The sequence below is a fragment of the Piliocolobus tephrosceles genome, chromosome 10 (assembly GCF_002776525.5).
Source record: "Piliocolobus tephrosceles isolate RC106 chromosome 10, ASM277652v3, whole genome shotgun sequence".
Lineage (NCBI taxonomy): Eukaryota > Metazoa > Chordata > Mammalia > Primates > Cercopithecidae > Piliocolobus > Piliocolobus tephrosceles.
This window is the reverse complement of record NC_045443.1, coordinates 127,336,220-127,353,781: the sequence shown is the minus strand read 5'-3', so window position 1 is coordinate 127,353,781 and position 17,562 is coordinate 127,336,220. Positions and strand designations below refer to the sequence as shown.

At 41.4% G+C, this 17,562-nt stretch overlaps 1 protein-coding gene across 1 annotated transcript in view; it reads left to right on the top strand.

Moving 5' to 3' along the window:
* Positions 1–17,562, top strand: part of TMEM132D (transmembrane protein 132D) — an 810,921-nt gene that overhangs the window by 185,860 nt on the left and 607,499 nt on the right. The window contains exon 2 of the mRNA XM_023187259.3: positions 15,637–16,525. Coding sequence (XP_023043027.1) covers positions 15,637–16,525 — 889 coding nt within the window. The remainder of the gene's footprint in view (positions 1–15,636; positions 16,526–17,562) is intronic.

Below are 17,562 nucleotides of genomic sequence, written 5' to 3'. Positions count from 1 at the left end.
GCGCGTGGGTAGGGGAGAAACAGCGTGCGCGCTAAGGCTGAACACATTGACGTTGAAAGGAGGAGGTGGCAGGGAAGAATACCAAGGCGCGAAGCGTGAGAGGAGAGGACCATGGCTGTGGGCTTTCAAGTATTTGCCTCTCTCTGGACCTAGTCTGTCTTACATTCAAGTTTTAAAAGTGATCCTAAGAAAGACACTGCGAAATACACTTAAATGTTTGCAATAAAATAAAATAAAATAAATGGGTAAGAGATATTTTGCATAATGTTTTTTTCCAATTAAAAATAAATAGTGGGCGGGGCACGGTGCTAAGGCCTGTAATCCCAGCAGCTTGGGAGGCCGAGGTGGGTGGATCACCCGAGGTCAGGAGTTAGAGACCAGTCTGGTCAACATGGCAAAACCCCTCTCTACTAAAAATACAAAAAATTAGCCAGGTGTGGTGGCAGACACCTGTAATCTCAGCTACTTGGGAGGCTGAGGCAGGAGAATCACTTGAACACGGGAGGCAGAGGTTGCAGTGAGCTGAGATTGTGCCACTGACTCCAGCCTGGGTGACACAGCCAGACTCTGTCTCAAAAATAAATAAATAATAATTAATAATGACCATTAGCGATAATGGGAAAATTTAAAGGAAAACACAACACTTAAGAAGAAAATTAACACCCCAAATCCCACCAGGCAGATACAACTATTATTCATGGTTGGTATACTTCTCCCTGGTTTTTCCTTTATGTGGATATATACTATATACATTTCAATGATTCTGAGACTTTATTTTCATATGTGCTATATCTGAAATTAGAATATGTCTTAAAATTTATGGTGCTTTCACATTTCTTTTGTCCTGAAATTACTTGGGATTCAGTTCAATTGCTAGGGCTGGCCATAAATGTTCATGTTGTCAGCACTTATATATGTAAATGCTTTTAAAATAAATTTTCTATCAGTATAAAGTAAAAATTCTAAGAGATTACAATTTTTGTGTCATAGCTTAGCCTCTTAGTGGTACATAAAATAATGGTTTATTTTAAATTAATAGGATCTGAGATTCCATGAAATATGATACACATTTTTGTGTTAGAAGCTAAACATCCTCTTTCTTTTTTCAGTCAATAATAATTTATGTGATATCTGCTTCAGGCCACTAGGTCAAACCTCCTACTGAGAACAAGTAGAAAAGCTGAAGAATACAACAACAGAAAAACATGATTAAAGGCATTAGAGAGCTTTGGAGGCACACAGGCTATTAAAGAGCCAGGACCTCAGGAGGAAGGAGGCATACTCTGGTGAATCCAGCATTCGGGTATGTTTTCCTTGGGGAACATTTGCTTCTACTTCTTTGGTGAAAGGCAAAAAAAGTCAGAGTCTGAGGAGAAGGTGGTAGTTAAGAGGAGGCTGAATAGAGTTTTTTACAGTCATAATTATAAGACAAAAATTGTAGTTCATTTTCTTTTCTTTCTTTTTTTTTGAGACGGAGTCTCGCTCTGTCGCCCAGGCTGGAGTGCAGTGGCTGGATCTCCGCTCACTGCAAGCTCTGCCTCCCGGGTTTACGCCATTCTCCTGCCTCAGCCTCCGGAGTAGCTGGGACTACAGGCGCCCGCCACCTCGCCCGGCTAGATTTTTGTATTTTTAGTAGAGACGGGGTTTCACCGTGTTAGCCAGGATGGTCTCGATCTCCTGACTTCGTGATCCGCCCGTCTCGGCCTCCCAAAGTGCTGGGATTACAGGCCTGAGCCACCATGCCCAGCCTAATAGTTAATTTTCTACCAAGAAATAGGTTTACCTTATCTATTCCAATAAATGGTTACATATCCTTTCTTTGGATCTATAGTTTGTAGCTGATTTTTCAACTTTATGGGTGGCACTGTACTCAACATTCTTATAAATTTTTCAGAGTATTTCCGTATTTCCTCAGAATAGATTCTTAGATATACAATGAATGGGTCAGAGACACAGGAAATTTCAAGCCTCTTTTAGGTATGGTCAAATCATCTCCCGGAAATCTGACCCTGACCATGATTCTTCTGGAGTTCCGTGAGAGCGTTGCTGTTATGAAACTCGCAGCAACGTGGTCCATCGCCATTAAAAAACTCTTGGTCAATTTGTAAGGAAAAAATGCATCACTCCGAGCTTGGCTTGACGTTTATTTCTATCTTGAGAGTCTGCTGTAATAGTGCCTGATCTCCATGGTCTCATTTGAGTAGGTCTTCCACACACACTCTGTCTGGAAGTTCTGATACAGCTTTTCCCTGTCTAATCTGCATGGTTAGGACATGTGATGTGGTTTTTCAATGTATTATCCATGGCGTACCATCTAGGTATGTATTGTCTCCTCAACTGTAAAGCAGAAGCACCCGCTCTCCAAGTAGAGTGGTTTTTCTCCCTAAGTTGTGTTGCCAGATGAAGCAAATAAAAATACATCATGTCCTGTAAAATGTTATTTTCAGATAAAAATAATGTTCCCTGGAATACTAGGGACATACACTACAAAGTATTCGAAATTCCTGGTTAAATGGGTGCTTTTTTTTTTTTTTTTTTCTTCACCTGAGCCTCTACCTGGAGGGACACTTGACAAGGTCTGGAGACATTTATGATTGTGACAGCTGGGCTGGGGGTGGCGGCTGCTGGCACCTAGGCAGAGGTCAGGGAGGCCGATAAGCATTCAGCCAGGCACAGGATGCCCCACGACCAAGGCTGGTCTTCAGCGGTGCTGAGGTTGAGAAGCCCTCATGGAGGGTGTCTGGTTTGCACTTTAATTTCCAGCCTTTGTATTTAGCTGGTGAAGGGCCAGGACTCACAAAGGCTAAATAGGATTAGTTTGTCTGGGAATGTATCACTCCTCTCTTCCTGTCTCAAGTTGGTTAGATTGGCTAGGTTACTTTTTATCCTCTCACCCTGTTTTCTTTTTCTTTTTTTCTGTTTTTTGAGACGGAGTCTTGCTCTGTCATCTTGGCTGGAGTGCACTGGTGCTATCTCAGCTCACTGCAACCTCTGCCTCCTGGGTTCAAGCGATTCTCCCATCTCAGCCTCCTGACTAGCTGGGATTACAGGTGCATGCCACCACGCCCAGCTAATCTTTGTGTTTTTAGTAGAGACGGGGTTTCAACATGTTGGCCAGGATGGTCTCGATCTCCAGACCTCAAGTGATCTGCCTGCACTTTGCCCAAAGTGCTGAGATTACAGGCATGAACCACCACGCCTGGCCCTGTTTTATTTCATACTTACAGTTTTATGAAATTATATGACAAGTGTTTCTTTCTTTCTTGATATTTAATCGGTCCCCCTCACTCCAATGCCAGCCTCGTGAGGATAGTGGTCAGGCTCTTCCTGTTGAATTCCATTTCCCCTGCACCCAGCACTGCATCTGGCACAGACATCTGTGTTGGGAATGACATCGTGAATCGATAAAGATAGAAATGTATCTTGCTTTTGAGATACCTTCATGGTCTCCAAATACGGACCCATAAGAAATTATTCTGTATGCTCGAGGGCTTCTCCCGTGGACACCTCCGCAGAGGGACGCTGCCTTGACCCCTGGCTATGCTCCTAGCCATCGCATACTTTTTTAGGAGATGTGATAAAATACCGCTGTCCTGTATCATTCAAAGTATGAAAATGTACCAGAGAAAGAAATGAAGACAAACTCCCTGCGAAAATCTCTAAAACAACACATTTAAGTGTTTCAGAAGCGAAGTGAGGACGGTGTGTGTCACATCATTGTGTCTGGCCTCCATGGGAGCTGCTCCAGTACCCCCAGCGAAGGGAAAGTCCTCTAGGAACGTTCTCGGGTAGATGCGGATCTTCACAAAATAACTTGTGCATTTGCCTGGGGCTAAAATTTTCTCCATTCATGAATATGAGATAAACCCCTAAAAATGTCCAGCTCTGTCATCACAGGCACCATCTTCACAACTTTTGTAGCAGCTACGTCTCTTTCAAACCTTCCACCTGTAACTCACGCAGCCAGTGTAGACAGATGACCAGGGTACCACTGTTAGCCTCAAGCTAAACAATGATACCCGTGAATTTTGGGCTTGATGTGTGAATTATAATTTTTTCTAAATTCATTGAGAGAGGCATGGACAATCACAATTTAACGATATATAGACAGTCCCTAGCTTACGATGGTTCAACTTAATGATTTTAACTTTATGATATGCAAAAGCAGTATGCATTCAGGGGAAACCATGCTTCGAATTTTGATCTTTTCACGGGCTCACAATTTGTCCAAGGGTACCCTCTCATGCTGCTGGGCAGCGCCCACCCAGCCATGAGATCACGAGGTCAAATGACTGATCCTCTGTCGTGTCCTGTGCTGCCAGGGGATTTTGCCCACCTGCAGGCTCATGTGAGTGTTCCGAGCACACTGCAGGTAGGCTGGGCTGAGTTATGATGTTTGTAAGCTAGGTGTATGAAATGCACTTTTGACTTCTGAGATTTTCTATTTGTGATGGGCTGATTGGGAGGCAACCTCATCATGAATTGAGGTGCATCTGTATATGTTTGTCTGGGGATCCCTGGGAATTATTAGCACAGTGCTGTCGGTACTTACACCACTTATTGAGAAGGACATGATTTGAAGTGGAAAGGAGAACAGCACAGGGCCAGATCCAGAAATCACTCATTGAAAGGACATGTTGCTCACCGGTCACGGAGCCAGAGTGTCAGGTTTGAATCCTGCTTCTGCCACCTAGCACCTGTGTGACTTTAGGCAAGTCACTCAGCCTCTCTGAGTCTCAGTTTTATCATTGTGAAATGAGGATAATAGCGCCTAACACATGGGGCTGCTAAGAGGATTCAGTTTGTTCATCATTGTAGAGCATACAGAACAGTGTCTGGAATAGAAGTGTAATCATTAAATGAGTACTTTGGTCGAGAAAATAAAATGAACTCACTTAACTCCACTACAAAGCATAGTTTGCTACACACCCAAAAAGAAAAACAGAATCACAATTTTGCATAGGCGTAGAGATCCCATTAGTCCAGGGTGAATGGGGAGGACCTTTAGAGCGAGAGGTCATAATATGCAATGTCCCAGAACAGACAGTAGTCTGTCTGCTGGAGATTTGATTTAGAGGAGAGGGCATTGCAACTTGGAGAGTAGCAACATCACCGAGGGAAAGGAGAGGCTATATTTGGTGAATGGCCAGCAGCACAAACTGGTAGAGCATTAGGTGAAGTGCAGCGAATCTGCCAGGTCCTGAGGAAAGGAAGGACAAGTGTAAATAGGGGAAGGTTTTGAATGCTGAGCCGGAAAACAGACTATTACACGGGAATCATTGGAGAGCCAAGAAAAGTTTCACAATAATGAAAAAGGTGACGGGATCACAGTGGAATGAGGTGAATACAAACCCAGGCAGCAGACTAACAGGGTAAATGTTTAACAGTAGGCTCCAGAAGGAGGTAGGAAGAGCCACATGGGATTTGTGGGGTTTGCCAATTTCCATGGCGTAAATACTCCCTCCATGGCTGATGTAGAGCTGCCCACCTGAAGTCACTGAACGTGGAGCTGAAAGGAGATTCACAGAGTCAGCTTGTATGCATCTGTGTGTACCAGCTCTTGCACTCTAGAGGCTTAGATCCACAGTCCAGTCCCAGCACGGGCACTTACTAATTGCACAAACTTGGTTGAGGTTAAAGGGTTGTTAATCCCTTTGACGTTCAGTTTCTTTATCTGCAAAAGGAAGAACATAAAATAAAACATCAGAAATGACGCCTCTGATTATTAAAACAGAAATCGAATGAGGCTAGGAGCTTAAAGTTGAGCCTCAGGGTGGCATTCCTTCCAGAGGCTTCAGGGGAACAGTTTCCCTGCCTTCTGTGGTTTCTAGAGGATGCCTATATTCCTTGACTAATGGCCCCTTCCTCCATCCTCAAAACCAACAGGCAGCATTGTCACCTCACCTCTCCGACATTGACACCTTTGCATAAGGACCCTGTGATTACATCTGGCTTACTCAGGTAATCCAGGCATATTTGTCCATTCTCACACTGCTGTTAAAGACATACCCAAGACTGATTTAATTCATTTATTTATTTGGAGATGGAGTTTTGCTCTGTCGCCCAGGCTGGAGTGCAGTGGCACGATCTCAGCTCACCGCAAGCTCTGCCTCCCAGGTTCACACCATCCTCCTGCCTCAGCCTCCCAAGTAGCTGGGACTACAGGCACCCACCACCACGCCCAGCTAATTTTTTGTATTTTTAGTGCAAATGAGGTTTCACCATGTTAGCCAGGATGGTCTTGATCTCCTGACCTTGTGATTCACCCATTTCGGCCTCCCAAAATGCTAGGATTACAGGCGTGAGCCACGGCGCCTGGCCAGTAATATTTTAAGAAAAAAAAAGAAAGAGGTTTAATGGACTCACAGTACCATGTGGCTGGGGAGGCCTCACAATCATGGCAGAAAGTGAAAGTCACGTCTCACATGGTGGCAGCCAAGAGAAGAGAACTTGTGCAGGGCAACTCCCCTGTATAAAACCATCAGATCTCGTGAGACTTATTCACTATCATGAGAACAGCATGAGAAAGACCTGCTCCCATGATTCAGTTACCTCTCACCAGGTCCCTCCCACAGCACATGGGGAGGGTGGGAGCTACAATTCAAGGTGAGATTTGGGTGGGGACACAGCCAAGGACAATCTCCACAACTCAAAATGTTTAACTTGCAAAGTCCCTTTTAGCTAGGGAGATAACATAGTCACAGGTTTTAGTAATTGGGACATGGATAGTTTAGGGAAGATATTCCCCAAAATAGGTATTCAGACTGGCACAGTGACCATAGAGTGTCCTCTATGTGTGCATCCACACATTTTTGCAAAGAGCTATTTATCATCACTGACATAAATATACACATCTCTCTATAATACATGTTTCTTTATAAAAGTGTATATATACATACATGTATGTAGTAGGTGTGTGTGTGTTTGAATAGGGAGATATCTATGTGTGTGTGTGTAAATGGTAGATGAGTCAGGCATAGTGGTTCATGCGTGTAATTCCAGCACTTTGGGAGGCCAATGTGGGAGAATCCCTTGAACCCAGGAGATCGAGACCTGCCTTGGCAACAGTGGGAGACTCTATATATATAAAAAAAAAATCAGTTGAGTCCGGTGGTGTGCACCTGTAGTCTAAGCTGTGTGTGAGGCTGACTTGGGAGGGCTGCTTGGACCCAGGAGGTCAAGACTGCAGTGAGCTGTAATTGTGCCACTGCACTCCAGCCAGGGCAACAGAACATGCAGAAGTTTAATAGGGAACAAATGTAGGAACTTAAGCATTGGTCTTTAAAGGAAACAGAGGCTTTCTCATAAGAGGCAAAGAGTATTTGAAGTTTGTAAGTAGACCGTGGATTTAGGGGAAGGAAGATAAGAGCCTTTCTGGTGGGTTCTGCTTTCTGAATGAAGTGCAGGTCATCAGCTGAGAATGGGCTAGGTATTGAGTGGAAGGTAGTAGGTCTGACTGGTTATTGTTAATCTTTGGGTGGGGCAGTCATTGGTGCAGGGAAATTGGAAGGAGGAAGGGAAGTGAGCTGAGGTGAGCCGGAACTTGGATGTGGCCTGTGATCCTGAACACCTCCTACGTAAGTTCCTAGTGGCATACCTCTCAGTCTGGAGCTCACAGGACTTGGGGTGGCTCACGGGAAGATCTCTCTGTGCTGCTGTCTGCTACAGACAGTTTCCCCTCAGTCCCTGCCTCTCCTCACCTCTGATCCTCTCACTGAGGCCAGGCAGGGTCCCGAGCCTCAGCCTTTTGTGGGGCATCTGCCTCACCACTGGGCTTTGCCATTGTGAGCGTGTTTGGACCCATCTGGTCTGGAAGGAGCCCCTCACTGGTGACACTGTTGAGGAAGGCTGCCCAATTCACGTTAAGCTGGATATTCTTTGTAATTTGGGGTTTTGGGTCACATTCTTGTTTAATTGAGGATTGGCTTTTCTCCCTGTAAGATGGTGGTGTTGTTTTCAATGAGTTTTAAGGGAGATGAGTAGAGTAAGGTCGAAAGTTCTTTATTTGGACTTATTGAATGGAAATTCCAGAACATTCTTCCATGGATATTAGGTTACAAGCCTTTTCAAATTTGTATATTTTCTGCTTCTTTATTAGCCAATTTGATTGCATATTTTCCTTGCCAATACATAACTAATGCAGCATCTACAACCACTAGAAAGAAAAAGAAAATGTAAAAATCAACCCAACCAGAGAGAAGAAATTTTAAAAAACTAACAACACAAATTTGTAATAAATTTAAAGTATAAAATAAGATAGCACGAATAAATCTAAACATATGAATAAAAGAAAAGCCCACAATCAATATCTGTTTAGATACTGACACTAAAGACAAGTGACACAGAATACGTTAAAATAAACATGACCAAATATAGTAAGAAATTGTCACAAAGGCCAAAAAAGAAAAGAACAAGAAAGAAAAGAAAAAAGGAAAAACAGAAGGGATAACTCTTTTCATTTCAGAAAAAAAAAATGCAATTCAAAATTAAAAGGATTTAAAAAGACAAAAGGAAAGTTTTTTAAAAACAGGAGACAAATACACCAAGAAAATATAATGGTGAAGATACTTATGTACTGTCCAACATATTGACGACACATACAAGTCAACTGTTTTTCCAAAAGTATTCTTTTTCTCAGAAACTGAGAAAACACATTCTTTTTCTCAGAAACTGACAAAGCAGACAAAAATAAGAGAGTCTATAGAAAAATTGAGAGTGCAGTTACCAAACAGCCCCTCTATGCTGCTGTATGTCTTTTAGAATTTCATACCAGTCTTTGGACTTTAACTTTGACTTGCTTTCTAGAATTATACAAGCTTTTTCTTTCCCTTCCTTTTTGTTTATTTTATGGAAATTTTTGTATAAGAGACGATATAAATCATGATTTGTTCATTTTTAACAATCTATTACTATAAATGTATGATTTGTTCATTTTTAACAATCTATCACATATATAGATATATATTATATACATATGTACATGTATTATATATGTATATAATATATAATGCTATTATATGTTATATTACACTGTTATATTATTATATTATACACACATATTATATATAATTATATATGTATTTTTCCTAATGCAACACCTCTTTGATTTAATTCTCGATTTTGTTGTCTTGCATTGTTATTTTCCTACCTTTGTTTTTATTAATGCTTCTTTAGAGATCTTCATTTAGATTTTGTTTTGGATTTCTCATTTTGTGTGTTTAGTTGATCAATTTTATTCGGTTTAATGATGCTATTGAAGATTATGAATTTGCTTTTGACTACATCTTTGGCTGCTTTACATATGTTTTGATGTGTAGTATTGCCATTATCAGTAGCTTGTAAATATAGTATAATGGTAAGTTTTATTTTGATTTTGATTCAAGAACTGTTAAGTAGTTGGGTTTCTCTTCCCAAGTAGATAGCAGTGTTTCTATTTTGCTGTTGTTATGAGTTTATATTCTGGTGTATACGATCATAGAATATAATTTAAATTATTTCTGTAATTTTTTTATTATTGCTTCCTTGTGGCCTTATATATGATTAGTTTATGGGAAGGTCCCATGAACACTTTAAGTGAGTGTATTCTCCATTGAGATTATAATAGCATTATTTATATCTTAATGTCATTTTTTACTTTCCTATACTTCATAAGTCAGAGACTGATAAAGGAGGTATGTAACATTTAAGCAAATTTTAGTTACTATTAATTTCTACTTGTAATCTTAAGAGATTTTGTTACATTAATTTGGGGGCTGTATATACTTGCATAAAATATCTATAATATTTATGCACCGTGAATTGTGTCTTTTAATAAAATTAAGACCTTTAATTCAATTACTTATTTTTACCTTGAATTTTACTTTTTTTCTATTAAAGTTGTGACCCCAGTTTTCCTTCTCTGTAGAATATCTATGTCTATTCTTTTTGTTGTTTACTTATTTATTTATTTATTTTTAAAATACCTCAGTCAACTTATTTGAGTTCTCTTGGAGACAATTTATAGCTTAACTATTTTTTTCTTTTAACTTTTGAGCCAGTTCGAGAGTCTTAGTCTTTTAATGGGAGAATCTAAGCCACTTATATATAATAGCATAACTAATAAATTTGTTCTTCTGTTATATTTTGTTTTCTATTTTTCTTATTTATCTGTGTATTCAATCGATTATTCAGTAAACTGTTTCTGTCCTCTCTTCTCAGTTCTTCCCACTAATCTATATGCATAAAAACCAAAATTTAAGTTATCAGAAAAGTATAGTTGGGCATATTTTTATTTGGTTATCACTGACTAAAATAAAGCCATATCTACTGATATCTCTTATGAAGATACAAATTTGGTCCACTTTAACTTTCTTTTGCTCCCTACGTCTATTGCCATTTTTAAGTTTATAGTGTGTGGATTCTGAATTTTTTATTACTATTTTCAATGTGTGGGGTTTTGCCTGCATTTAAAACTCTATCTGAACGTACTCTACATTTAAATGTTTTCAGCGCTCATCTGGTTCTCATTTAACATGGTTTTCCTGTTCTTGAGTACTACACTTTGATTAACCTTATGGTGTCCCGGATAATAGGCTGCAGTGATTTTTCAGCAACGGAAGATAACGGTATACATTTTTGTTTCTTTCTGTTGCCCTCACAATTACCAGAAAAATCCTCAGGGCAAATAATTGTTCAATTCGATAATTGTTCAGTTAGAACATTCTTCATCGTATTTCTGTGAATATTTATCAGCATTTTTTAATATCCAATTTTGTACAGTGGATGCAAATGAAGACAATCTGATTTTTTTTTTTTTTTTTTTTAGTTTTTAAAATTTTACTTTTTAAATAAATGCTTATAGAATTACCTTTTACCCTTGATGGGAATGTATCTTTAAGAAATACCTAAAAGGTGATGTTTTCGGTTTTCTCTGGAATCAGTGAAATATCATGATCTACTCTGAATATGTGTATGTGTATAAACCCAGGAATGTTTTCTTTTTTTGCCTTTTAATGCTGCTGCTTTTGCATTTTCCTGGTGTCTTCATTAGGAGCTCCGTCATCTGAATGTTGAACATCTAATATGCGTCTCACATGGTTACAGCCTCTTACTGATCATTTCCATTCCTTTGCCTTTTCTATTTAGCTGTAGGGAAAGCTTCAAAAGCTCCCCTTCTCAGATGATAAATTCAATTTTCTGCATTTTTCAAATCTGTGTTATTGCATCTGAAACCACTTTAAATTCCTTACTTTTAATACTGCAGGATCTTCTTCCATCTCAGTCTTATTTCATTACAAAACAACAAAGGCTCTGCTTTTCTTGACGATTGTGAGCTCCAGAGTCATTTTGTATAAAAGGTACTTCAATATTCTATGATAAATACTCTTCAAAGGTATGTTATTCCTCTACTTCTTGAATGTCTTTCTGAATTTCCTTCTGTTGCTCTGCAGCTTTTATTGGTAGGTCCTGTTCTCCTTCTGTTTTTGTTTATTTACATATCCTTCACTGTGGGTGGCGTTTTTTGCATTAGCGTTGCATGTTACCATCTGACCCAGCATCCCCAGGGGGACGGTAGGGATGCTGCGGGATGTTGACATGCCCAGCAGGGGAGGTCCCTTGCCCCAAGGTGCCTTCTGTGAGTTGGGTGCAGGGGCCGCATGGGCACTGGTTTCCTGTAGGTGGTTTTAGGTTTGGACTAGTGTGGCTATGTCAGACCTCCTGCCTCATCACTGTCTCTGTTAGGGAAGAACAGCATCAGCAAGATGCCTTGATGTTTTAGGTCTTTCTGTGCAGCGCAGCGCCCCCCTATGCTTGAGTCTCTGATTCAGCTGATGGCAAAGCTGGCTGGCTCCCAGCATTGGAAATATTGTCAGGTGTGGGAGCACCCACATGGCCTATGGCCTTTGCTCTTACAGATATCAGGGTAGATTTGTCAGCTGCCTAGATATCAGATATCTTACAGATACCTACTCAGTTGACAACTATTTTCTTTCTATGACAATATCACGCTGAGGATTGCCAGATTTGGGAAATAAAACACAAGATGCCTAGTCACATCTGAATTTCAGAAAAACACAATTTAAAAATATTTATTTTTAATTATAAGCATGCCCTATGGAATATTTCTGTTTACTGGAAATCAAAACATAATTAGGTGTTTGTGTTTTGTCTGGCAGCCCTAATCATTCTGTTTTCTGTGTGAGGTATTTGAGTCCCTTGTGACTCCCAGTAATTCTTGCAGTCTATGGCATGCAGGTTGTACCTAATTTTCAGCATGAATGTAGATTTTTTTTTTGCCTATTACCATATTCTATTAGTTATTGCTTTTGAGTCCACATAGGGGAAAATTGAGAGTCTTGTGTTCAAATTGCCTTCTTCCCATATTTTTTAAAAAAGCATTATTCAGGGAAAAAAAAGATCCTTTCGAAAATGTTAAAATTAATACAAAATCTCTCCCAGACCACTGAGTTGCTTCAAGATGTGAACATGCCACTCTCCCTCCAGTAAGAATTACAGCCATGGCACCCAATCAAAGAGTAATTTTTGTCCTTAGCAAATGATTAACTGACATTTACTGTGTATAGCTTCTTTGTTATTTAGCACTTTGCTAATTTTTATGTTAAATATAAATGGTGTCCTTTAGTGGTAGGAACCACTCCTGTAAGGATGAGAGGATAATGAGTTTTACGATGCATTCTGTGCATCGTGGAATATAATTGGCATTATTTTTGTAGTATTATTAAAAAAAAAAAAGAAAGGAGGCGACACTAGCTTGAGGTCGATATGGAGCAATCATAAGCAATAAACATTTAGGTCAGATACCAGGCAAAATGACTAATAGACCATTTGTGGAATAAAGCTAAGAAGTTACTTCCCTTCAGATGACGTTCGCAGTGACCCCTGATTGCCTTATTGCTTTCCTGAATAAAATCAGAGGACCCAATGTCGTCGCCCTTGGAATGTGTAATTAGCTGCGCAATTAAGTTTTGTGGCCTCAAGTAGTCGGGGTCAGATGTTCAACAGGGAAGTTCACGGAACCTTGGTGTCTGGCATTAATGTTTAACCGTCTGCAATTTGGTTGTCTGGCTTTGGCTGTTTCTAGCACGAATGGCAAAAGAGTGCCGAGGCAGCTCAAGGTACTTGTTCTAAGTGGTGCCAAGATGTGTTTTTAACAATAGGGCAAGCTGTATCATTGATGTAGGTCTTATAGGAGTCTCATTACACGGAGAGGCCCATCTTCTTTAGTCGCATATCACCAGGATTACATGGAACTCTTAATGGGATAAAAGGATCCAGGATTCTGATTACAGGGATGGAAGCGAAGAGGACAGTGAATAACATCCTAGCGTAAAAACAGAATCTGCTCTTTGTAGCATAAAAAGCATAATACACTTGTTGATTCATTCATTCACGTGTTTATCAAATATTTACTGAGTACCTGATATTTACCAGGCACTCTCTTAAAGACTGTGAATACAGCGGAGAAAAAAGCCTTCTGTATCATTTCTGTTCCCTGCCTTATCCCACACTGGAGTGCGTAGAGAATTACAGCAAAGCATAACGTGTTTTGATGCAGGAAGCTGGGGATGCTGCAGAAAAACCCAGATGGAGAACATAACCCAGAATCATACAGTCAAGGAAAGGATCCTAGCAAGGTGACTTTGATAATGTAGCCAGAGAGGTCACAGAAATGTGGCTAGGCAAATGGGGAGAGGGTACCGAGACAGGGGATGAAAAATTCTCTGCCTCTTCTTTGTTTTTACTATAACCCACATGTGAAAATACAAATGTAGAGATAATATAAATCAGGAGTTATTTCCATAAAGTTAAAACATGTAATCTTTTTAAGGCATGAAGTCCCTTTTTGTATCTATGATATTTTGATTTTTGAAAACAAAAATCCATATTTATGACATTGAACCCTAGGAAATTGTCCTTTGGGTGGGTGCAGAGTGCTTACTTATAAGCAGTCTCAAATGGTTCAGCCCAAGACAAGCCTTAATTGTTTAAATGGAAGCTCAGCCTGCTCTGAGTTTGGTAATGCTGTTGATTGGAGAGATTTTTTCATCCAGGGCCTTCTGTAAACTCAAGTTGAATACATCTGTTGAACTTCTTGTCTAGAAGTTAAATTGGATGCAGCTGACACCCTGCAGTATCACAGCTGGGCTGAGGCTACAGTGCTCCAGTCAGCCCCCTCGTGCTACCAATGGGTCCACGGGAAGCAAGGAGGGTCAGTGACCTGCTCATGGTCTTGCAAAGCCAGAAGCAGGACCCCTGCCTCCGAGCTCTTGGCTCTCTCAGCTGCTGGCAGATGACTGCCGAACAGGGGTCCTGACTCGGGTAGGCATCATGCTTCCAAATGTGTGTTTGCGTGGGCCTTTGAGAAAGGTGACGCCATGAGTGTCCGAGTCATCAAAGATAATTACATGGTGACTGACGAGAAGGGCTTCAGCGTAACTTGTGGAGCTTTGCCTAGAAAGTCAGCGTTCCCAGAGCCAATAGTTTCCATTTCTAAAACTCCTTAAATTGGTTCTTTGGATTATGCAATTGCTCTGCCTGCATTTTTCTTACAGCATGTAAGACCACCTATAAAAATAATATTTTGGATTTTTCTTCCCCTGAGGGAGAGATACGTTCAGTGCGGAAAAATGAACAATGGTTTTTGTTTGTTATTGACCGCGTAGTGTCCACAGGATGTGGCTGGGATGGAAGCGAGGTGCTGCCCTTGCTTCTTAGGTTCTAGGGTCCAGTGTTTCACAGATGACTTGGAGCATGCACTTTGTACACCTGGCCCTGGCACGTTGGCATTGTGTTCACATCACCTCATCTATTTCTGGATGGCCCCTCCCAAAATATCCTTCCAAGGTCTTTTCTCTGCATCTCTCCCCTTAACTTCAAGCGGGGGCGGCTGTACATTGTGTGATTTATGATTGTGCATCTGCATCTATTTTTGCCTCAAGTCTGTTACCATTTCCCATTGGACATGTCCTTAAATGCAGCACGTGTGTATGGGTGGAACACACACACACACACACACACACACACACACAAAGAATCTGTATTAGGTGAAATGTGGACATAGCATTGATCCATGTGTTGAGAAAGTCGTTCCTGTTTTTATCAATCTCAGTCTGTGTTGATTCAATGGGATGGTGCCTCTCTGTCGATGCTAGCTTGTTCGTGACAGCTTTCTAACACTTGCTCATTTCTCCTTTTATCAAAAAAAAAAGCAAGTCTTTACCATAACCCCATAAAAACACCATTACCACGAGTTGAAATTTTAAAACTTCATTTGAATTATATTTATTTGCATGCTCAACTTTTTTGTAGGTTAAATGATACCGGTTTTCTACTTAGGTTGGTGGCATTTATTTCTTCTGAAACAAATAATATGAAGCGAGTAGATTGGATTAAGAGGTTTGGTTAAGGAATTGCATAATTGGCATGAAGACAGGGTCCTCTGTTACGAAGGGGCCACGCAGATGTCTGAAATACCGGTAACAGGACCTTAGCGTTACTAACACCTGAACACCGGTAACAGGCCCTAGCATTACTAACACCTGAACACCGGTAACAGGACCTAGCATTACTAACACCTGAATACCAGTAACAGGACCTAGCATCACTAACACCTGCACTGCGATTCCCTCCCCACAGTGACGGAAGGTCGAGGGATCCTTGAGAGCATCCAGAGGTTTTCCTTGCTGCCCACCTACCTCCCCGTGACCTACCACATCAACAACGCTGACGTCTCCTTCTTCCTGAAGGAGGCCAACCAGGATATCATGAGGAACTCCAGCCTGCAGTCCCGGGTGGAGTCGTTTCTGATTTACAAATCCAAGAGGCTGCCTGTTCTCAATGCTAGCTACGGGCCTTTCTCCATCGAGCAAGTGGTGCCCCAGGATTTAATGCTACCTTCCAACCCGTTTGGATTCACCAACAAATTTTCTCTGAACTGGAAACTCAAAGCCCACATCCTGCGGGACAAAGTCTACCTGAGCCGGCCCCAGGTGCAGGTTCTGTTCCACATCGTGGGCAGAGACTGGGACGACCGCAGCGCCGGGGAGAAGCTGCCGTGCCTGAGGGTCTTCGCTTTCCGAGAGACCAGAGAGGTGCGGGGCAGCTGCCGGCTGAGGGGGGACCTGGGGCTATGTGTGGCCGAGCTGGAGCTCCTGGCCAGCTGGTTCAGCCCCCCCACGGTGGTTGCCGGGAGGAAGAAGTCCGTGGACCAGCCGGAGGGGACCCCCGTGGAGCTCTACTACACCGTGCACCCAGGGGCTGAGAGGGGGGACTGCGTCAGGGAGGATGCGAGGAAAAGCAATGGGGTCCGGACAGGCCACAGTGACGTCGATGAGTCCGGGCCCCCCTTGCAGAGGATCGGGAGCATCTTCCTTTACCAGACACACAGGAAACCTGCCCTGAGAGAACTGCGCCTGGACAACAGCGTGGCCATCCACTACATACCAAAGACCGTGAGGAAAGGAGACGTGCTGACTTTCCCTGTTTCCATCTCCAGAAATTCCACTGAAGATCGCTTCACGCTGAGGTAAGTCGTTTCCCAATGTCTGTCTGTACCCGCCCGTCGATCAGGTGTTTTCCAGAAGCTATTTGGCCAGAAGAGTTGTGTTATCACTCACCAAAGTGGAGCCGGCCTTCCCATTTTTACAAATTCCATCTGCACTGCAGAGACCAGTCTGATCTTTCCGGGTTGGCAATGTGGTTGTGAGAATATTCGTCTGAATAGATGTTCCAGGCCATTGATAGGGCAGTCAGGGAGATGCTGATGGTATGCCTTTTGCCTTAGCTTAGGGTATTTTCAGCAAGTTTGGGGAATGCTAAAGTTATCCAAGAAGGCTTTTCAAAATTGGAGCGTTAAATGCCTCCCAGCTGAAATGAGACTGCAAATGAAATGGCAACAGTTGTCAGAAAGGACAGGGAACAGGGTTTTGCCAACTCAAAATCTATTCCAGATCTGTAAGTTCTAAGTATAATATGGTACCAACCTCAAAGTTATCATTTTGTGTCTCCCTGGAAATAGAACTTAGTGTTCAAAAAAATAAATGAGCATAATGTGTGAAGAATATACAGTAGAATTTGTTGAGTTTCTTATATAAGAATATACCAAAGACAAGACATTGAAAATAAGCTCTGTGTACTTTAGAATAAATATGGGCTGCTTTTTACTTTGGAATATAATGTGTGAGAGAAGCTACTTGCCTAGGCTTGATTGTATTTTCATTATATAGTTTTAGTTTTATTTTCAACACAGGCAAGTTTGATTATAACAGCTGTTTAGTAGAAGTGTTACTGGGTTATTAAAAATGTCCTAGCACTGCTGTATAACTCAACAATTTGACCTGATGTGCGATGTAATAAAATGTGTGTTATGACTTCCGAAATTAGGAGCGCAACTGTATGTAAGATGTATTTCATATGTGGGCTTACAGAGTTCATCCAATAATGACCAGCTGTCTATCCCTTCATATGGGAGTTAGGGTTGCCTTTTCTAGCTTTTCTTTTCTTCTATTCTTTTTTCTGTTCTTTTCTTTCTCCCTCTTTCTCCCTCTCTCCTCCCCCCTCCCC